A 23987-nucleotide genomic window follows, 5' to 3' on the forward strand; every position below is an offset into this window, starting at 1 on the left:
AAAAACCCTCTTGCAATATATGAATCTGAATTTTGCAATTCATAGCTATAGAATTCAATGGTAAACATTCATTGCATATGTATGCCACTCTAAACTTCTTAAACATTTGAGAACCTTCAAAAGGGCCATCTGAACAGCTATACACAGGTGGAATGCATTTTGAATTCAACGTGGCTTTGTGCTTCACAGCTCGGTTTCCCTTAAATAGAAGAACCTTGACGTATTTTTGTTACCTTTCCTTTTTTTTTTTAATCGTTTACGAGACTGACAGTGTGACATTGATACCGTGACAATGTTAATTTTGTTTCGTATTCGTGTTTTCAGTTCAAAGTCTAGATTTCACACGCGATGAATAAACAGGAACCAGCGTTAAGTTGGGTATGGTGGGAATGCCTCTCACTAATACAAAGAGCTGAGACTACAGAAAACACACGTGTGTAATAAGAAATGAGGAGGATTTTTGATCTTTGCATGATTGTCTTTTAATGTAATTCTCTTCCATGTTTTTTCACTCGTGCGTCTGGTTAGAGAACGTCGCTCACTTTGAGATGAATGCAAAATGTTGAAAGACCATCGTTGAAATGGTGCTTCAGGAATCCAACATAACAGAAAAGAAAGATTTAATACACGTCACTTAGCCCTTTTAAACACAACGTATGTAGTCATCCTTTGAGGGGGCAACTGGTTTGAAGGTGCGAGTGTTACATTTCTAGTTGTTTCTCAAACTGAAATTACAAATGGCATTGATTAGTCTTTCAAAATAAGACATGGTGTTCAGGTTAGCATTGATTTGGATACATCTTGAATGTGAAGAAAAAATTTGAATTGAAAATGTAGAATCTTGAGGAGAATTAAAATAGCTTAGATAATTCCTCTGAATATTCTCTACATTTGTCTGTGCTGTTACCCTGCACACTTGAGATCTATAGAAAAACATATGAAATTCAACATCATATATAGGTCTGCAGTCAAGCCAGTCAAGTTATTTCATTTGCCTGGTCGTCTCTTGATTCAGTTCTCTGCATTCCAAGCCTCTCACAAATATTTGGTGTTCCTCAGCCTATTCCATTTACACCAACAGACATTCCATTCCATTCCATTCCGTGCTGTTCCGTTCCATTTCGCTCAGTCAGCGGCCTAACGGCTGTGATTGTGTGGGAACGGTGGCTTTCTCTTTACAACAGGGCAGATTATCTTTGTGACACTGCTGTCGTGGTAACACTCGTTGCCGGGGGAGAACGGACGCGACGCCCGTCCTCACACCAGCTCGGGTCCTTTCCGGAGCCTCAGTAGCTGGCTGATCTAGTCCACAGAGACAGGAGCAGATAGCTGACAGGCACGGTTAAAGCTTCCCAAGTCTCTCACTTCAGGATTGTGTAGAGTGGCCTGGGTTTGCACTGATGCTGTGACAGGACCTGCAGGGCTGGCGCCCGAGCTGATGGCTCCTAACGCAGTGAGCAGTTTAATGGAACAGGAGGAAAATGAACCTTCCCCACGCTGACCTGTGCTTCTAATTGAACGTCTCTATGCGTGTACGTCAAGCTTAAAGATACACAGCTGAAGATACTGTAAATGCTATCATTAAAAGTTCAAACTAAAAAAGATGCATTAGATCTTCGGTCACCCTTTTATCGTGGTCCTCCATTCTTATTCATATTACTGCTGTTTCCTACTGTGTCTGTGTCTCTGTGTGTTTATTTATTTCACACCATTACAAAAGGCCCCACGTTTCTGTATTAATACACAAATCTCAATGTTATTTTCAATTTTCAATTTGCTGGAACAACTTATCAATGCTAGTTACATTTACTGTGCTTAATAATTAAGGATCTGTACATTGATTGATTGATTGATTCGTTCATTTGATTAAGTTTTAAATAAGTAAACTACAATGAAATTACAGCATAGAAAAATATCTAGGTGCAGTTAGTTTTTCAAGACACAAATCGGATCTGAGCATCCGTATTTTCTGGTCACAAACATACACACGTCTGTGGATAAATATATTCAGTATTATATGGAGGAGTATGTTTGAAGCACTGTTCAAATGGAAAAAGCCTCCCCCAGCGATGCCTCAGATACGGTGTATGCACGAGTGTGTGTGTGTGTGTGTGTGTGTGTGTGTGTGTGGATATGACTGCATAGAAACAGCTTTGAGGGAAATCGGCAAACGCTGATGCGTGGCTGACTGGCCATGCATCCCGTTCGAGGGGGGAAGTGCTGATGTTTTTTTTTTTTGTTTTGTTTTGGTTTTTTGTTTTTTTTAAAAAAAGGGGAGGGGAAAGACAGCGTTGCCGTGGCGAGGTTGCGTACTATCAGAGATCTACTCATTGTGTGGACGCGTACGGTAGTCCGCGTCGAACAGAAAGGAAAACACGCTCGCCACAACCTTGGCTGGGATTTCTGTTTGTCAGAGACGATGCTAAGTTTCCGTGCTTTCACAAATCCATTTTCGTGTGATTTACGGAATGGGGTACACCTTATATGGAAAACCTGTTGAGGAGAAAGTGCTAATACATCAAAAGCATTAATAAGATATATGTCATATTAAAGCACTTTGTGGACTAAGCATATTTATAAATAAGGATGTAATGGCGTTTATGTACAGCTTGGGCCAGCTTTGCACTGACTGTCATAAAAGGAGAACGATTCAAATTTCAATACACAGCTTCTGACAGGATGCTAACTCTGTCACTGTTCAGTTGTATTCTAATATCATTGTGTCCTTCTATATTGAAAGTGATTGGGTTGAACTGTCTGTCTTAAATCTACATAGACTTTATATCACATCATATTCACACAAGCCCCCAGTAACACTCTTGTTTATCCTTACTCCTTAGTCAAATTACACATCTGATTTACTGTGTGTGTGTGTGTGTGTGTGTGTTCTAGTCTCTTCTGGTAGCCCAGCAGTTGGCATCAGCTGTGAGTGGCGTGATGTCTGGAGGGACCCCTGGTCTGAATCAGCCAATCCTGATCCCTTTCAATGCGGGCGGGCACCTGGGGGGCCAGCAGGGCCTCGTTCTCTCTCTACCCACCGCCAACATCCAGGGCCTGGTGGCAGCCGCAGCCGCCGGGGGGATCATGACCCTGCCCCTACAGAACCTGCAAGGTAAGGCACAGAATCAAGCCTTTTGACTGGTCCGGTTACATAGAGCGACCAATCAAGTTCATCTGTTCATACTTTGAGACAAGAGGAGTCAGTATCCAGCTTCCTGATTGGTCTGGGTAATTTGAAAGTGTCTCCCAACCGTGGACGGTTGGCAGATAAGAGCTGGCGTTCTGGTACGTGACTGGTCTGGGGAAAGAGTTCTGTGAGGGCAGATGAATTTATTCGTGTTTCTCGCTGCTCCAGGATCAGCTGTGTCTGACATGTACCCGCTAAGTTTCTCAATAAAACGACTACGTACCTTCGAACCTACCGCTGCGGTGTGTCAGAGTCAACCTGGCTGTAAGAAAAGCCATATTAATTACAGGTCAGTGTTTTGTAGCATAACGCAAGAGCACTTTTCTAGACCTCTTTTCTCCCTGCAGGGGTGATTTGGTACTCCTCTTCCTCTTTTATCAACGATTCTCTCTCTCTCTCTCGCTCTCTCTCTCTCTCTCTCTCTCTCTCTTTTTCTCTCTCTCATCTCGCATTCTCTCCTCTCTTCCTGTCCACACGCCCGTACTTATCCTCGCCTTTTAAACTTTAATGCCGAAGTGTACTCTTTTGATCATAGTTGTAAATGGTTTTCATTTTAATGTTTAAAACATTCACTCTTTTATACTATTAGACTGAGGGACGGACGGGAGAGGACCATCGGTCATGAATCTTAGATGAGAGACACAGACTAATGCATGCCTAAAAAATGTTGGGTTATGAATGGGAGTGGATGTAAAGAAGTCCACAGTAGTAGATTAAAATAATGCCCATTTCAGAGGTAAAGTGCTGTGCGAAGTCATCTCAAAAAGTGGTAGAGATGGAGGTGGAGATGGTTGGATGAAGATGAAGATGAAGATAAAGATGAAGATGCAGTGGAGAGTAAGTCCCCAAATGGACACAAGCATGCATAAATAACAACAGGCATCAGATCTGGGGAGAGCTTTTTAATAAAGAGGGATGCATTGAAGAGGGGGGGGGGGAACCAACGACAACAACAACAACAACAAAAAAGTTCTTTGGCGTACCTATGCCTCTTCCAAACATGCCCCCCCCCGCCCCCCCACGCACCCCACCCTCCCACCCCCACTCTCATCCGCATACCCCCATCATGATAATACACTTAAGGGGATTACTTCACCCTTCCACAACCCTCCGAAATGGAAGGTTATGTAGAAGATTAAAGTTAGAGACTGTGGCAGTTATAATCCCCTGATATGGGCCGCTGTTTTTAATTCCAGGTAAACTGCCGCCAAAAAAAAAATTAAAAAAAGAAAAAAAAGAAAAAGAAATGCCATTTCAGCAACATGGCATTAGTGCTTCAAACATTCTCATCTGATGTATTTTGCAACAAACCAAATTCGGTCGGCGTATATTAAAACGTGTCCTCAGTATTCAGCGATGCCACAATTGAGTATTTTTTAGACATTCTAGATGTCTAAAAAAAAATTCAAGATCTAAAAAATGTGCAGATGTTCAATGTTAGTTGTTCACACATTCAGACATTCCAAATTGAATTTGGAATGAATTCGTGAAAACCAAAATGAAAACATTTTTAATGAGACACCGTGACCACCGAGTCGTGCTGCGTAAGAGTCCGTTGTTCGAGCGACCAGTTCTGGCTCTTGTCCGAACGGAGCCACTGTCACGCTGGTGTGTCCTCTTGCTCCCTCAGACAAACAGTGCACGGAGTGTTCTGGAAAGGTTCCTGCGAAGTTAAATGTCTCTGCTCTCTGCAGCCCCTGCAGCCAAGCAGCTAACTCCCACACTGCCCTGCCCCTACCCATCATGCCCTTTTTGACTGAGAGCTGCTGGCACTGCATTTCTGTCAGACAGCCTTAGCCGAACGCTGAACAGCCCCCAGGCCTGATTAATCACACGTTTTAAAATGGTAGAGAGAGGAAACCTAGCTGTATCGCCTCCCCCGGACACAGAGCGCGTTATAGATCAGTTTCCCCTCACGTACAAGGCAGTAACTGGATCTAGATTAACCTTCTTTTCTTCTTCCTTTTTTTTTTTTTTTGCCTTTTTTTTTCCAGAAGGCAGGGGTCAAGACAGACATGCTGTTTTTCAATCTAATGATCTCTCCGACGATGAGATAATGAGTGTGCTTGCGTCTCGGTCAGAGTTGCCTGACCAATTACACAGGGCAGGGTGAAGATTTGCCAGGACCGATCAAGCTTTGCTTAGAAAGAATGTGGCCTCTTCAAGGTGGCAAAGATACGTGGCATTAGGTTCCATTACATCCGAATCAATTTTACATCCTGACACTACATGCCTGTCATATCTACACACGTTCATCCATACCGTAAGACGAACATAATATTTAACATATTCTATCGAAATATTCGTTCGGCCCTCACGCTGCTGACCAATCTCGTTGTTCTTCCTCATGAACAGCTCTAGTCACACGGTCAAAGAGCAGAGCGGTCCGAGAGCCGGGGCTGACTGAAGACGTCTTCTCGCAGTAAACAGTGGGTGTATTCACACCGTAGAGAAACATCCTGTCTTTATGAGATAGCTGTCTATATGAATATGCGCTACGCTGGGGGACAGTCCCACGGCGTGTGTACCAGGCATCTCCACTCAGCTGTGATAAATAGTCGTCACGCTGACGAAACTTGGCGTTGTTGCCTAAATAAAACCTGAGCTTGTAGCGTTCGCTGTAAACTCAAGGGCCTCCATAGCTTCTTTTTCTGTCAAGATGATTAATGCCAGGAAACGTCTTGTAAAAAAAAAGAAAAAGAAAAAAAAAAAAGAAAGAAAGAGAGAAAAGAAAAGAAAAGAAGAAATTCCCATCGAAAATAAAAAAGGTGAGTTTTATCTGGTAGGACACAAAATGCACAATTGCACACAGACTGAAAGGGGAAGAAACTAACCACACTTTACGCTTATGAGTTTATTTGTCTTTACATATGACAGCACAGGCTAAATGGAAATGTATCAGTTCAAAATGTATTATATGAAATTATACAGTCTAAAGCTATTGAAGGGTATAATGTATGCTGTTCAAGTACTAAAATAAGGATAATGATTTTGGTCTTTCCAACTTTCCATTCACAATTATGATTACCGATAAAAAAAAAAAATCAGTTTAATAATGTTACTTTTGCAGTTATCAACAAACAACCCCCACACCCCCCCCCCCCAAATATTATTTGATTATTATCTAAAAATGAATGCCATGGTTCTGTAATTCTGAATTTGTGGATGCTTACATGCTATATGTGATCTGTTCAGACTCCCACCATTTTGACTTTGCTTTAAAACCCTCAAAAAAAAAAAATAAATAAATAAATAAAGCCCCCCCCAACCCCCCCACCCACTTATCAAAATATCAGTGTCTCTTTTTGCAGAATTCATCGGTAGCTCCATACAACCCTGATCTTTTCATTATTTCCAACTTATAAAACATTAAAACAACAAACTCACAGAAGATGCGGGGATAACTTTAAGATAATGAAATAGTTCATCATTCGTGGCCACGTACGCGCGTTTTTTTTTTTAGATACATGCATCTGAAGATGTTTCTATTCCCTTCTGAGATGTGAGACCCTACAACATCAGTGGTCTGCCTTCTCTCCTCAGGTTAATGCAGAACAAATGTATACTTAGACTCTTTCATATTCATTGTGTAAGCTGCCTGATTTGCACACATCAAAACCTCCAGCGTAGCGTGTCGGGGGAGAGAGAGAGAGAGAGAGAGAGAGAATCGGCAGGAGCTGAGGGGTTGACGGGGAGAGGACGGGTGCCTGCGTTCGTCTCTGCGCTCCTCGGTAAGAAACATGAAACGGCACTCAGGGATGAGAATAATTGCCTCCGCCTCTCTTAACTCATGTACGCTAATGAGACGCGATGTTTCCCTTAATCACTGCCATGTTTCCCCCCTGTCTGAATGAAAAGAGCCGCTCTCTGCAGTACCGCACACATGCCCCCCTGATTCACAGCCATATTAAGAACAGAGAAACAGAGTGCTTTCAAGCAGAAGGAAACATCAGTGAAACCTGCCGCTGAGAACCAGTCGGGGCTCCTGTACATTCGTAATGAAGTCAAACTCAAACGCAAAACTGCTGGCATAACCCAAAAGAAAAAAAAAAAAAAAAAGACAAAAATGTACATACATAGAGAGAGATGACATGATTTGGTTATATAATATAACTCCTCACAGCTAGTTATCAGCTAGTGATAAATTCTCTTCGCTTCTTTATGTTGATCCACTAGACAAGAAAAATGAGAAAAAAAGAATAAGAAAAAATATGTACATGAAGGACACACAACTCTGTAAATTCTGACTTGGCCTTGACATTTATCTGCCTGCTTTGCATGTGAATTATTATTATTATTATTATTATTATTATTATTATTATTATTATTATTATAACGGATCGCATTTAGGTGGGTGATAAAGCCAAACACAGCCACATTTAATGGGAGAGCCTGGTTGTGTGAGAGGAAAGTGTGCTGTCCATGGTGCTGATTTGTACTCTCCTTGTGTGTGTGTGTGTGTGTGTGTGTTTTCCCTTGTGTGTTATGGAGTGTTAAAAGAGCCAGTCAATCCATTAGGGAGAAGTATTACCCAAATGAGGAGCTGAGTAAGTTTTTATCAGTGACTCAGAACTCCCCAAAATAAACCACTGTAGACATTTTAAATACAATGATGGAAAGCACACACACACACACACACACACACACACACACACATACACACACACACGACACGCACACAGACACACATCCCCCCCTATCTCACTATCTTTTGCCCTCTCTATTTTTCTGTTCAATTTAAAGCGCTCTCCATCGTATAGCACTGTCCTTTAATGATTTAAGTTTGCTTCAGGTTGTAAGATGACTCACAGGGGAGAAAGTCGCATTAAATAAATAAGAGTGATAAAATTGCACCGTCTTATACACTTCAAAGCTAATGTGACTAGCGATGCGCTAGGAGCACCTGCACACAGTCGTACGGCGGTAATTTGATTGATTTGTTGTGACAGGAGCCAAATAATTGAGAGTGAGATGTGCTGTCGGGGATGAGCCGGGCACATTCGCCAGGCAATCCCACCAGAAATGGAGCTTCTCATCTCTTATACTCCATTGATATCACTCTGTTTTCTTTTTCTTTTTCTTCTATTCGGCTCCTTTTTTTTTTCTTTTCTTTTTTTTTTTATTGTCTGACTTAAATAAGCAGCAAGCATGTTGGCGGGTGACTGCTCATGACAGGGGGTTAGAGAGAGGGGGAGAAAAAAAACAGAACCCCCCCCCCCCAAAAACATAAATCGCATAGACGTGTGTTTGGAGGTTTGACATAAAAGCAACCACGTGAGTACACACACGCACACACACACGCGCGCGCACACACACACACAATCACACACACACACACACTTACAAGCAGTAACATGCTCATGTCATAATAGCTTTGCTTCAAGTTACACACAAATAAACATTATGTATTTGTTAGCACTTGAAAGGAGTGATAATATTTTGGCATCTACATCCTTGTTCAACATAAAGTATTGTGTGGTATATTCTGTCCCTCTGTGGTATTTACCAGAGGTATGCAATTAAAGTGGTTCAGCTATTTAAATATCAACTGAATTTGTATTCTGTTAGTAATATTATGGAACAGTTTTTTGGCAAAAAGCCAACAAGACCTTGAATGTTTAGTGTTTATCTGTGTGTGACACGTTCAAAAGCATCTCATTCAGAGCAATGTCCTTCAGGTGTCTTATAAAATTTTGCCAGTTTTGTTTGTCATGTTTGTGGCGTTTTGTCGTCTTGAAGTGGCCTCACAAAACACTCCAGCCCTGCCACATGCAGACGTGTCATTTGGGACTGGTGGCATTGTCATTCTGGTGAAACCGTGAAAGTTGTTGTACAGTGCCGCACAGAAGACAACAAGCAGCCACGACTCTAGAGAGAAAACGACAGAGAGGGAGGGAGAGAGAGAGAGAGAGAAAGAGGAGAGAATGCGGATTGAAAATGACAATAATAATGATAATCTGATATGGCTTTGTCTGTTTCCATCCAGCAGACTCTGACATCTTAGCCCGTCTCGTGGTGAAACCGAAAGAGACGCTCAACCTCTAAACACAGAGCTCAGGTCATTCTGTACCTCAGAGAACTACTCTGAAAAATACAGTATGCTTCCATGCCTTTGATTGGATTTCACTCGCCCATTTTGCTACTCCCGTGATTGGTACATATTTTATGGTAATTGTGCCAGTCTCAAAATAATTGGGAAGTCCCAATAAGGGTTTTTTTTTTTCTTTTTTCTTTTCTTTTTTTTTTTTTTTTAAGGAACAAGAAGGGTGCTTGGTTGTGATGAAGAGCTGGTGCGAAGAAGCCTGAAATGACTAAAGCCTCTCACACTGGCATTAAATTAAATGAATCGCTCGGAACATGTCTCCCCCCCTCCCCCTCCTCCTCCTCCTCCTCCTTCAAAAGTCCTACTCCCCCTTTTTCATTGGCAGAACTCCTGGAGTATAACAATGTATTACTGCTCCCCGAGTCTGTCTTGTCCCTGTGTTCAGTCAAATATGTAATTAGACACAGAGGGAGTTGGAACCTGGGATATACATACATCAGATGGGAATACAGAACCACCCCCCCCCCCCCCCCCCCCCCCACCAACCCAAGATGTTCCCCGACCTAAAATCTGACCCAGGGTATGAGACTGGTGATGAAGATTATGATGACGATGATGGTTAAGAGCGATGTGGGATGATCGTTGTCTTTTTCATGTGCAGTAGTTAAAACACAGTGAGCTGTAAGAATAGACAGAGTTGAAAAAGAGAGTCAGCAGATATCATATGAAATCTATGACTCTCATGCAGTCATGCAGAAAGAAAGAAAGTAAGAAAGCAAAGAAAGAAAGAAAGAGAAAAAAAGAAAAAAAAAATTCTTAATACACGATCAACAAGATTTGTTTAGTCTTGGTTTGAGTTATGCCTTTTTAATGGAGGCACTGAGTTTTCCAAAGCTCTGCTCTGCTTGTTGTAAAGGTCCAGCAGACATGGCACAGGCATGATTCCTATGAGCACGGAGGAGAACGTGTCATCGAGTCCTGGAAATAGAAATTGATTAGAGATTTACATGCTCAGTGAGAGAAAAATGAACATTGTAAATGAAATATTAGCTATGGGAACAGAGAGAAAACAGAGGAAGGAGAAGAAGAAGATGGAGAGAAAGAGAGGGAGAGTAAGAGACAGAGAGAAAGAGAGAGACAGAAAGAAAGAGAGAGGGGGGGAGAGAGAGAGAGAGACAGAAAGAGAGAGAGGAGGGGAGAGAGAGAGAGAGAGAGAGAGAGAGAGAAACTGTAATCTCTGGAAACCGGTACTTTGGTGAAACTCTGTGACATTTTTTACATTTATCTGTGTTCTGCATGAGTTGTAATGCTAATGGTAATTTTATGGGAGCCAACTGGAATGAAAATGGGATTATCACACCCTCCCAACAATTCTCCACTGTGTTCTGTAGTAAGGCCTGTAAAATGGCTTCTAAAAGGCCCTCATTTCTGATGTGGCTACATATGACATGCCTTTTCTCTTTACCTTTGCATGAGAGAGAGAGAGAGATGAAAACTTAAATATGTATATATATTTATATATATATATTTGTATATGTATATATACACACACACACACACACACGCTCTATTTTCACTGTACATGCAGGTAATATGAAGTCCATCCCCAAAAGCAGGGAGCAGTTAAACACAGATTAAAGTCAAACCATGTCACCTGTGATCAGCTATGGTGCAGAGGAAGCAGGCTGATGTCTTATCAAATTGCATTTACATCAAAACTTTAGTATAAAATTCAACCTTATGGTTGATTTAAAGTATTAGATTTTTTGTGATGTCACAGGCCTTGATGTTCAGAGGGATTTTGCAATCTGAGAGAAAGAGAGAAGTAAATAAGGCAGGCCCTTGAATTCCTGAATGAAAACGAGTGTATTGAACCTTCTTAGTAATCGATAGGAACCCAGCACCTTATCATTACAGACTTATCAGTGAATCGATAAGAAAGCTACACAAATCCACTGGCATTGTTATAAACTTACCATTTAGTCAATATCAAAGGAATCAGCCAATCAATATGAATCAACCAGCTTCTCAATACAAATACACAGGTTCAGCCTCTCCATTCAAACTAATACAAGCATATTAGCCAATCAATACAACTTAAACTCAACCAATATTTGTCAAGTGGGAGGTCTTCTTGTAAATGGATCGCTTCCAATTCCAATCAGTGGTCAGTGCAGGGCATAAAAACTAGATTTATGAGAGAGAGAGAGAGAGAGAGAGAGAGAGAGAGAGAGAGAGAGAGAGAGGGAGGGAGAGAGGAAAGAGAGATAGAGAGAGGGAGACAGAGAGAGAAATGAAACAGTGCCATGAATTTGACCCCAGTGGTCAACGAGAGGTCCCCTCCTCTGATAACTCTCGGATTCCGTGTCTCTGTAACCAGAGATCACGCAATGATTTTCAAGTCAGCAGATGGTGTTGAAACTAAGAGCTAATTTCCAGTATGGTGCAGTGAGACCGAAGCTAAAAGCTATCTGCGGTTTCTAATTGCCAGCAGAGGGCCTAATTACATTAATTAATAGCCAGGCTCTCTGGGTTGGGGGGGGAGGGGGGGGGTTGGGGGTTGAGGGGTGTGTTGTAAGTGTTAAGGGGAGTGAAAAGGTCCCAGAGGAAGATGTGGAGAGTTTAATGGTCCCGGCGGAGCCCTCAGTGGACACACGGCAGGAACATCAGTGTTGGATCAGATAGCCTGTGAGAAGACCACAGGCAGAGAGAGGAGAGAGAAAGATCAATTACTCACTACCACATCTCACTCAAACGCCGATAAGTACTGTATGCAGATGGGGAAAAAAAAGGGAAAGACAGGAGGAGAGGGAAAAGACTTAATGGGCTTTCCTTTTTGACCTCAAGCACTCCATTCTCCCCCCTCTTTCTCGCTTCCCTTCTTCTTCACTTTTCTTTTCTCCTTCTAACTGTGACAACCCGTCTCTGTCTTTCCGACTTCCTCGTTTTTTCTTTTCTTTTTTTCTTTTTCTTTTTTTTTTTAAGTTTTTGCCTGTTCTGTCGCCAGTTCACTGCTAGGTCAGCATGTGTTTGCGTACTGTAAGAAAAGGAGTCTATTGTGAGTTTTCTTTATTCTAAGGGATGTACGTATAGTCAGTATTGTATGACGGTATGTTTTTGTTGTTGGTTGTTTTGTTTTTTTTGCCATACAGTGGAGTAAATATTCACGTTCCGTTAATTACTCTCTCATTAATTATATAGGCATCGCTTATTCTACATGGCATGTCGAATTTATATCAGAAGGTTTGTTAGACTGTATTTTAAACTGGAATTTGAAATGTTATTTAACGAGACACGAAACAAACGTTATCAGTTCAGTCTTTATAAACATCTGATACAACCCGTATAGACATGTGCAGTCGTGAGTGCCAAGAGATCGATAAAAATCTGAGATGTGTCTAATAAAATTTTAATCCTTACCGTTCAGCTTTTAGTACCTGGTTAATTTACTGGGCAGCAATAATCTCATACACTACTTGGCGATGTTCATTTCATGAACCTCTGGGTAAACGTCACCATTTTTTTCTATTTCGTCTTATTTAATGTTTGTTCTTTGATGTTATGTATTAAGTCTACCATGTTTAAAAAAATCCTTTTGATCCGAGATGAAATGAATGCCCGTAGTATATTTACAGACAGTGTAATTGAATACGTCGGTGTGCGTGCGACACCAGTGTAAAGCCATGTTACGTCGTTTCTTACTGCAATTCATCTTCTTATATTGAGCTCTCAGTGTGAAATTAGCCGTAGCACTTTCAATTTACTGCCGCCGCCGAAACGGTTAATGTACAGGAACGCCACCGATCAGCCGATATGAAAATAGCTCTGATTTAACACATCTGCTGCCTGTCCGCTTTCTCGCTCTACTCTTCCAAGTTACCCACAACCCCATTTGCGTTACCCAACACATTCACGCGCCTTGTCCACGTCTGGAGAGCGAGTGAGCGTGTAAGTTTGGGGGTGCATATATTTTCTCTGATGATGTATTGTCCCACTGAGGAATTTCATTTACTGCATCTGCCCCCTGCTGAACCTGTTGCTAGTCAGTGATCACGATAAGCGTATAAGTAGCGCGCGACTCCATTCATCATACATCGTTCAGAGGCCTCAAATATTTCATATGAGATGCAGGAGGGAACTACTAAACCGGCAAAAAGCATCAAATCGGGGAAAAACTGAGGTCATATTAAACGCTGTGTGGAGAGAGAGGGGAATACACACACACACACACACACACACACATATATGTATATATACATATCTAAAACTGTGTGTAAGAGAGACAGTGTGTGTGTATGTGTGTGTGTGTGTGTAAAACATACATTCATACATACCTCTGTGCATTCAAAAACAAAATCTGCATTTCAGGATATTGATACTGTTGAAAGTGTAGTTTTGCCTTCATGTCTGTGGATCTACTACAAACTACCACTTTGATATATTACGCACATTATTATAAATCAGGCTATTTTTTTTTATGTAATTTGTTTTCTTTATGTCAATAGTTGTTTTTTTTCCCCCCCCAAATTTCTAGCCATGTTGTGTGTTGTATTAAATATCACAAGCATCAGAAATCACAAGTGGTAGTGTGTCACTTAGAGCCTTCGGTACGGGGAGCAGCGCTACTGTCGGTGCTCCGCTTGTAGGCATGAGACACCCCATGAAACTGCTTACACTCTCAGCCGAACCAGCAAAGGGAATAATTAAAGAGACGATGGAGAGGACAGAGAAACGAAGTGCAAATCCTATTGTTTGGGCTTATTTCACCCTACTGAAATCTCTCTTTCTCTCTCTCTCTCTCTCTCTCTCTCTCTCTCTCTTTCTCGCTCTCTCTTTTTCTCTCTCTCTCTCTTTCACTCTCTCTCTCTCTCTCACTCTCTCTCTCTTTTTCTCTCTCTCTCTTTATTTTTCTATTTCTATCGCTTTTCCTCTCATGTTTGCTCCCTGCCCGAACTTCGCTGTGGGTTTAGACATGCATCCACGCACACACACACACACTAACACACGCTTATTTTGTTGTTTTTTTTTGGTTTTGTTTTTTTCTCCACAGAGCAGCTTGTACACCACAAAGTGTGTGTGATGTTCCCCTCATCTTCACATTGTCTTTTCATTACGAGGAAAAATCATTTGATTTCTACAGGACTGTCAGGCCAGCGCTCTTAGTAACCCCAATAACGCTAGAGGCAGCAATGAAACAGTGGTACACTCACATAAAAAAAAGGCTTTTTTTTGTTTTGTTTATTTCAGACGTAGAACATGTAAGTGAAAGCCTTCCTCCCTCCCTCTCTCTCTCTCACTCTCTCTCTCTCTCTCTCTCTCTCTCTCTCTCTCTCTCTCATTTTTCCTACTTTCTCTGTCCATTTTAATGGTGTAATTGCTTTAAATTCCCCTCAATCAAAATTGTTATCAAAATAATCCCTGAATGAGCGGGTAATATGAAGTGAGTGGCTGGTGTGGATGGTTATAAAGTCCTCCATCTCTGCAGTGGAAAAAGACAGACCCTCAACCTCCCTCTCTCTCTCTCTCTCTCTCTCTCTCTCTCTGTGCTTTTACTGTCACTCACAAAGCACTCTGTCCTCCTGCCGCATTCCCGCCCGGCTCTATTGATTCCCCCCCCCCCGCCCGTCTCAAACGGCCGTGCGAGCATAAATTTTGCATGGGGGCCTCTTTTTACCCGCCACGCGCTACGGGGGATAACTACCCCCGGAACAGTGCAGCCAGGCGAACGGACATCCAGAGAGAAGGCGGAGCCAGTGACCCCAGACCTGGTGTTGAAGGGCAGAAAAGGCAGGGGAAGGTGTAGAGTGTTTGGAGCCATTCGTTTGGTGACTGGGTGACTGGTATTACCGGTTAGCGCTGGGACGCTAGCTGTCAATTCTGCGTAGCGCTAGACAGACACCGATTTGTATCTGTGGCGAAGTGGAAACAGGCACTCAGTCACGAGTTTTGTGTGTTTCCTACTGAACTGGCTGATGGGGATAAGAATAAGGGCCTCTGGTATGAAAAAAACGTAAGGGATTTTTCCCTTCAGAGAGGTCTTCAAGACTGGGAATATTACTTTGCAGCTAACAGTACTTTTAGTACATTCATCTGGATTGTGATAACTAGGCTTTATGAGTTGGCATGTTGCCTAGTATTGCCAGGGACACAGTCAGCATCCATTTGTGCGCATGTAACAAAGTTGTCTCTGTCTTGTTCTTGTATTTATTTTTCGTTTTTTTCACCTGCTGGTTTAAAAGGAGAGGCTTCCCAAAACTTGAAATCCTTCCCTCGATCTGAACGGTGGGCCGTACGCTCCGTTTGACACCCATATGTCTTGAATTTTCAATTGGAAGCTTTATTTTCCAATCCCCACAAGCTGTACCCTTTAGAGTCTAAAACCCATCCAGTCTACTCATCTTAAGTCTGACCTCACCCCCACCCCCCCCACACCCCCACCCCCAACAGAAAGCTTTGCTGAGGCTCTCTTTCTAACTCCCCCCCATCATTGTCAGTAATACTTTTATACAGTCTGGACTGTTATCGACTGATCTCTTCCTCTGTTCATTCACTCGTTCACTCTCTCAGTTCAGAGGCGTTTTTCGACCCCCACGACCTTCCCCAGGAACCCCCATCTCTCCACCTCCACCTCCACCTTCACCGACGGTTCTGTTTCCGTAGGTTACACTTTAATGGCACTTTAATGCAGCTTTGAGACATTTGAAAAAATCAGTCTGTTGCGAGGCGGTTTGTAAATCTGGGCTGCTACAAGTCGTTCTTCCCTGACGAGGAGTGGACGGCCAGCCCAGTGCTGGCTGTGAATTTGAGGAGCGTGCGATGTGGTCTTTGATGTTAAGGTCTATGAGAGTTCATCTCAGATGAGTGGACTTGTGGATTAGTATAGAAGTTGACTTCTCCCTGTCTGTATTCATTATTACCCGTCTGACAGTGACTCGTCCTCGGTGGAGTAATTATCAGAGTTAGCTTAATGAGCAAGCAATTCACACCAAACTGCCTGTTTTTCTCTCACGTTCAGAGAGAATTTGAGTCTGTGAGAGAGAAGCCCGGCCTGGTTAGTCTCACGCTGAGTAATAAACTGTTGATTTGGAGGAGCGTTAAAGGGCTGGACTAGTCTCTTCTCATCAGCGTCTCTCTCTGGACGTTTTCATTAACTCTCAATGACCACCTTCTCTAGTCTGTAATTAGACTTACTGCACTCTAGCTCTCTCTCTCTCTCTGTGTGTGTGTGTGTGTGTGTGTGTCATTGACCACGCAAGAGGGTGAATAAGAGCATGACTTGATGAATGTGAGTGAGTTAGAGCGAGAGATGCACAACCTGAAACCAGAGTGTGGCTGATTTTTCGACGGAGTCTGTGTCGCTTGTATCTCATCTCTCTTCAACCATAACTCTAATGAAAACGGAGGCAAATTACACCTTGAAACATTTAGATGCTTGTTTCCTACTTTCAAATGAAGGCAATGAGAGTGGGCTTGTATAGACTGCCATGTATTGTTGCACAATGTTTTCATGTAAGGATTAAAAGTTTCACTCAGAAATGCTTGTTCTGATCATCATCAAATGATGTTCTTCAGATTACATCTTCTCTGAGGAGTGATGATGAGATGTAGTTGAATGTATAATGTATAGGACACAGCAGTCAAACAGGATTCATCTCAGTAGATTAGAATTACATCAGGTCATTGACATTTGTATTCTCACGTTTCCATGTTAAGATAGAAAGTTTCACTCCAACATGTGCATTGTACGTGTTCTCAGATACAAACGCACGCACACAAACACTGACACACAAAGAGTATAGAAAAACAACTATTTTTTTTTTCTTTTTGAAAACTGAGAAAACAGAACAAACGTACACACACATCCCTGAAAAAATCAGATCAAGAGAATTGAGAGAGAGAGAGACAAAGAGCGCGCGAGAGAGAGAGAGAGAGAGAGAGAGAAAGCGAGACAGAAAGAGAGTAGAAGAGAGAGTTGTGGTAATGGGGCTTAGCAAAGAGCAGAAAGTCAGTTTTATAATGAGGGAGGGAGCTACATTCGTCTCGTCCACTCCAGTGCCTCACAGGAAACAAAAATAGCCCCCGTCTGGTGAACGAGGCCGCGCTGACCTCACCTTTCGACCTCTGACAATCAGCCTTTCTCCACACTTCACACACAGCCACAGTCCCAGCACTCACCGACGACAGCTGATTTCTGCAATGACAGGACACACACACACACACACACACACACACACATGCACTGAGAGAGAGAGCGTAAGAGAGAGAGAGAGAGAGAGAGAGAGAGGAGCCACAGAGGTCAGCAGAACAAGGTACAGTTAAACAGAGGGCCATTGTGATCTGTTCCGGAAAATTCTCCTGGCCGTCACCCAGATTCCTGAGTTCAGGGTGGCCTTGTAATGAAAACAATGGTGGTAAGTTAGAGAGGCTACAGGTGTGCTGGGTCAAAACAGAACAGGAGAAATGGTGTCCAAAAGCTGACAGCCAGGTGTCAGAAAATGCCATTTCTGCTTCTGTCAGTCTGTGTCTGTGTCTGTGTGTGTGTGTGTGTGTGTGTGTGTGATGAGGGAGAAAAAAACCTGATGAGAACAGTACAGGAGACAGTTACTGACAAAACTTGATGGTTTGACAAAAACATGTCTCTCGAACTGAACTCTCATGTACAATTTCAAAACTTGGGGTTACTCCATAATTGTTTGGTGTCCATGGATTGGGATATATACATGTGAGGAGCCTAACGAACGCGGAAAATTTCCTTAAACATTCTAGAACATTCTATGGTTATTTCTGTAATAACATTTGGTCATTCATAGATTTTTGCTGTACTTATGTTCATTTTTTATATAAAAATCTATGCGTTTTACACTTAATCCAGCGTATTAATCTGAGAGATGAAATGAAAGTGTTTGCCTGTTAACAGAATCCACACAGTATTTAAAGAAAAACAAAAAAATCTCTTTTTATGTCAGAGAGCTAATGCTTAAAATCCAATGTTTGTACGGAGAGGCACAACAAATACTGTTCAACATATATTCTCACCCATGTTTCATCTCTGGCTTTGTTGTGTGTTTCTGTATCTAAGCTAAACATCATAAGACCCGTACAAACAATTAACTCGGCGGTTGTGTAAGGACCACGAGGTTCTTGATGAAACTTTGTGTCCACTTAGAGGGGAGTGGAAGGTCGGTGATGATCCTTAACTAGATGACAGGCTTTATAAAGCACCTCGGTTATAGCACACAGATACCTGAAGAGTTTCCAGTATAATAGGCCCACAAGGGGTTTCACCACTACTCTCTCTTTCTCTCTATTTGTTTTCCTTTGCCTCATATTCTTTTGTTGTTCCCTCTCTCTCTTTCTCTCTCTCTCTCTCTCTCTCCATCTCTGGCCTCACGACCGCTGCTGGAGGAAACTCTCCGATCGCCCTTTGATCCTCCTCCTGCTTTCGATAATTTTTTGACAGACATCACACCGCATCACCCTCCCTTTCCATCTATTTTCATTTTCCCCCTTCTGTTTTCCTTATTCTTTTATTCTTCTGCTCTCCGTTCGAGGGAAACTAAAAAAAAAAAAAAAAAAGCCGTTCGATGCCTTTTTGGTGGTTGCTTTTTCGTGCAACGGCACAGACACGAGCCCTGTCAGGAGCTGCAAGGCGACTTGCCCCAACATTTCAAGTGAGAATTGGACTCTTGGCTTTTTTTCTTTTTTTTTTTTTTTTTAAAGCGAAGAGCAGATGATATATATAATTCATGCCATGGTGTGAGGGAGGTGTCAACGTGTCAGCCGACTGAAGAAATGTAAAAGTGGGCTGTTTACTGGTCGAAAGACACTCTTCTTTTTTTTCTCCTTTCTCTCTCTCTCTCTCTCTCTCTGTATTCTCTCTCTCTCTCTCTCCCTCTCTCTCTGTCTTCAGAGAAGGGGAGGGCATGTATCTTATCAAACGCTCTCTTGCTTGTCCACTTCAGATTCTCGACTTGCACCACTAATCAAAGCAATGTCAATGCCAATGTATTTTTCCAGTTATCTTCCATGGTAAAAAAAAAAAATCCTGGTTTAATTATTCAAGTACATCATTAATTATGTACTTATACTTGTCTACACGATACTCACACTCACTTGTAACGTCAATACAACGCACATGCAATACAGCAGTCCACCGTAGCTAATCCATCACTGCTTACTGCACTCATGACCGTGTGTATCATTTCCTACCGTTCCGTTTAAAAACAGAAAAAAAAAAAATCAAAACCGACACTCAAAAATCAAAACGAATCGCTTTTAATGTGCTGAAAGATATTGTTTGTGACAGACAAAGGATCTGTCGCTATGGGTTCGAACATTAAAGTATAAAACGTCAAAGAAAACTTCATTTGTATTTAGGCAGCATTTAGCTTTAAAAGCCTTAACTTTTTAACTGTCACATGCTTTGTTCAATAAGGAATAAAACCAGCGGGAAGTGGTGAAAAGTAGAGATTCAGGTCTTGGTGAATGACTGTGAGGAGCACTTTGTTTATGATACTCATCATCAGAGGGTTCTGCTTCAGGGTGTTGTACGTTATCAGAGGTCTTCTTCAAAATGAGGGGGAAAGAAAAAGGTCACATCAATTCAGGGGGCCGTTTTAGTGGCAAACTTTTCAGTCTTCATGGCTCTTCATCTTCAATAGAGAGCCAGAAAGGTCGTTTTTAAACATGATTTTTTTTTCCTTTCTTTTTTAGCACATGAAATCACTCCTAGTGTGAATTGGTGTAGAGTTTAGTTATTATGTTCTTGTGAAATGAGAGAATTGGTGTAGAGTTGGAATTGGTGTAGAGTTTAGTTATTATGTTCTTGTGAAATGAGAGTTTTTGTCTGAAGGGAGGAAAGGGATTTTTTTTTTTTTTGAAAGCCTGACTCAGTGTGGTCAAATGTTTGTGTTTTTACAAAAGAAAGTTCCTCCTTTCACATGCAGCAGAGGTCTTTAGTATTTTTTAACTTTTTTTTTAATCCAAGGTCTGATTTTACAGTTCACAGTTCAGCCAGTGTGTCGCTACGTGATGGCAGGTAACGCGCGTCGAAGGATAAAGCCTGTTTCAATAGTTCATCCCCACCTCGCCCGGTTAGCATGTAGCTTTTATCCCTCCCCTGAATGAAAGTCATGTAAAAATGCTGCTTGTGAAGTTATGATCTCGCTGACAGGTTACAACTCTACAAGCTTATTTTAACCGCTAATTCTCCAGCGTTAAATGAACCCTGAAAATGGTAGTCCAACATTCTCAGAGATTACATTCTGCACTAGCAGTTTTGATATGCGTATAATTTAGGGAACATGACTGTTGTGTAAGAGAACATAACTTTAATTAATATAGATGTAATATACCTGCCACAGCTAGAGGGAATGCTACTTTGAGGATAAAGGGACCAAACATCTGAAGTGAAGCGTCAAGTTGTAACAATTAAAAATAGCTTTAAAGACACCTTAATATAGTGTGGACAACGATCTCATCCTCACAGGGCAAGCATTATTATTATTATTATTATTATTATTATTTTGTATTTTATCACTTTCAACCCCGATGTGTACCATAGAAAACATTCCTTGGTTAGCCAGTGCCTGTTATGAAATTGTTAGTAATGCTTCATAATATATGCTAACTACAAATGATGTAACATAACTGTAATACTCTAAACTGCTTGGTTATATTTTGTATTTGATACATTAAGTCCTTGTAGATAGTCAGTGTGTACTCAACATGTGCACCTTGTTCTCGACACAAAATGGATCCAGGGGTATCACGAGTGAGGATATTACACCCTGTTGCCTTGTTACAGCGCCCCTAAAAAGCAAGGGCCCCCAAAATTGATATCTTATCTGCGCAAGAGCAGGTGTTTGAAACAGGGAAAGACATGCGCTTAAAAAAGAGGCAGAGAATTACCGTAAATGAAGTCTAAGGGTTCTCCAAAGCTGAGATACAAGGATCGCTTCGCTCTGGCCACAACATCAAAAGGCTGAGGGACTCCTGGTAACGTACTCAGCGAGAGAAGAAGCCGTAGTGATGGTGCTCTTCCTCCTTCACTAGCACTCTACTGCGCTGCCGCTGTAGAAGCTTCCAGAACACATTAGTTTGGCCAGGCTGTTAGACCTCACTACCTGAAGGAGAGCATGTAATGATCTCAGCAATTAGTGCTAATACACAGGTGATTTCAGGCTAAATTTAAGACCAAGTGATTTGGAACACTGAAATGCAACAATTATTGCGAGGGTTTTTTTTTTTGTTGTTGTTTGCTTGTATGTTTTATTTATTTATTTATTTTTAGAAAAAGCCCCGAAAAAAGCATTACGGTAGTGGACTGCCATTACCGTTGACAGATATGTTCTCGGTTAATCTGCGTTGGATTACGAATTACGTGAGGCGGTATGGGATATGGGAGATGTCTGTAACATGTGTTTGTGTTTTCTGTCTTTATCCACAGCCACCTCATCCCTAAATTCACAACTTCAGCATCTCCAGCAGCTTCAACAAATGCAGCACCACCATCACCAGCAACAACAGCATCACCATCATCAACAACAACAACAACAACATCATCATCAACAGCAACAACAACAACAACAACAACAACATCAACAGCAGCAACAACAGCAACAGCAACAGCAACACTGCGGACAAGCACATCTCCAGCCACCCAGTCAGCTCTCGTCCCACCATCAGATGACCTCAACCAGCCAATCACAGTCCTCTGGCTCGTCTGGGCCCTCCTCTGGCTCTGCCACTTCTTGCAACTCTTCTAATCATGGGTCAGGTCAACCCCCACAGTCTCCGCCCCCTCACAGACAGAACCAATCGCCTGTCCGTCGTTTGCCCTCACCAGTCACCCCACCCATGCCACTGCAAGTAAGGTCCTTCATCAAACCATTTTGTGTGTGTGTGTGTGTGTGTGTCTGTATTCAAGTGCTGATTTTCAAAAGTAAAGGAAGCAAGCATCAGAGCTTAAACTTTTTTGATAACGTGTTCATAGTTGATCATACAAATGTTGCTATATAAATACAAAATGACATTTTATCATATATTAGCATCCAAAACCATTTCTACATTTTATAGTTTTCTTTGTAGATGAAACAAATGTGATTTGTTTATTTAGTTTTTTTAGTTTGTTCATTAGTTAATATTTCAGATCAATGAGAGATGGTCATAGAACTTATTTAAGTTGAGAACATGAAATCAAGGAACATTGGGTAAATTTGTAAGAAGGACAAAAAAGAAGGGCCACATTTTTATCTAGAAAAAAAAAAACAGAATTCATTTTTCTCCATGGTTACAAGCAACAGACTGAAATGGCCATGCACACGGTAGAGCGGCTGAGTGCGTGTGCGTGTGTGTAGTCCATGGTGATGGTGACTGGCAGTCATAACTCTGGTGCAGCATGGCATGAGGGCATTTGAGAAAAAATAGAGTGAATTTAATGTCTCCTAAATGCACTGTTCCTTTACTTAAATGACTCATTCCTCTACATTATTCACAACATGTCCAAGCAAATGGAGGTTACCACTGACACAAAGTCTGGGATGAATGGTAGAGAATGGGAACGTAATTCAATTGAATGATTGAATCTATCTGGGGAAATCTCAGATATTACAAATATTGTTTCTGGAGGAGGAGGCACTGGGCAGTCCGAGAGAAAGAATGAAAATTGAAAGTTTATTAAGCGAGGGTTTTTTTTTAGGTTTTTTTTTTTTGCTTTGTTTGTCTGTTTTCCTAACTTGCTTATGACAGAGGCTGACTATTATTAAGGATGAGGGGAGTACCTGGGAATATTAAATTGTGAGTTATGATTTCTTTGATGTAAACTTGTTAGTATCTATTAGATGATAATCACTTATTGACAAGCTGTGTAAGTAGAACAGAAACACAGCTCATGTCATGTTTGGCCTTTTTGGAGTTTATGGGCTTTATTTTTCCAAATATTTCACTGTCACAGAGAAATGGCAGAGTCTGAAGATGATGTACTGGGTAATACCAATATTGTTTTATACTGTGACCTGAAATATCATCGTATCTTTGACTCAGGGACTAAATTGTCCTCTGGAACATATTAGTGTTTTTAATTTTTCTCGAATGAGAAGACTCTGCTCAAGAGGCTTTGACATGACCAATCTGGCAGGAAAAAGAAAAAAGAAAAAGAAAAATCGATACTTTAATCATCAACACATTGAAATTACTGATTTTTTTTTTAAAAAAGAAAAGAAAAGAAAAGAAAAAGGGAGAGAGAAGGCATTTAACTTGCAGTGCTATCACTGTTGCGGTTTCCTCAGTTAAATCCATCAGGTGCATTGTCTTAGAATCTCCAAGAATCTCCTTAGAATGTCCAAGATAAAACCTGTCAATCACAACATTCAATGCATAGCAGTAATCAGTTCTTATACGCTGGGACAATGGTAAATGTTTTCAAAGTTTTACTAAACTCTGAAACTAATTTTTCTTTTTGTGTATCAGTTGAAGGTGATTTTGCAATAGAGAAAATAGCAGAATGAGACCAGTGCTGCTGTCTTGGGTATAATTATTTCCTTTTTTTCAATTTGTTTCGAGTTTGAAATTGATGTGGATAGCGCCAAAGACATGTAGTGTTGTTTTTTTTTTTTTAAACCTCCGTTCCATCGTTAGAAAAGCTTTCACACAATTTAGAAATACCTTTAAAGTTTTCCTTGATGCGTTCTGTCTTCTTCATCTTCATATTACGTCCATAGACTTCACATAGGTCTGCTCAGCCCGACAATAAGGACA

At 41.4% G+C, this 23987-nt stretch overlaps 1 protein-coding gene across 1 annotated transcript in view; it reads left to right on the forward strand.

Moving 5' to 3' along the window:
- pou6f2 (POU class 6 homeobox 2) overlaps positions 1-23987 on the forward strand; it is an 80086-nt gene that overhangs the window by 22336 nt on the left and 33763 nt on the right. The window contains exons 3-4 of the mRNA XM_030770110.1: positions 2893-3112; positions 21679-22100. Of these exons, the coding sequence (XP_030625970.1) occupies positions 2893-3112; positions 21679-22100 (642 nt within the window). The remainder of the gene's footprint in view (positions 1-2892; positions 3113-21678; positions 22101-23987) is intronic.

This window comes from Chanos chanos, chromosome 3, assembly GCF_902362185.1.
Source record: "Chanos chanos chromosome 3, fChaCha1.1, whole genome shotgun sequence".
NCBI lineage: Eukaryota > Metazoa > Chordata > Actinopteri > Gonorynchiformes > Chanidae > Chanos > Chanos chanos.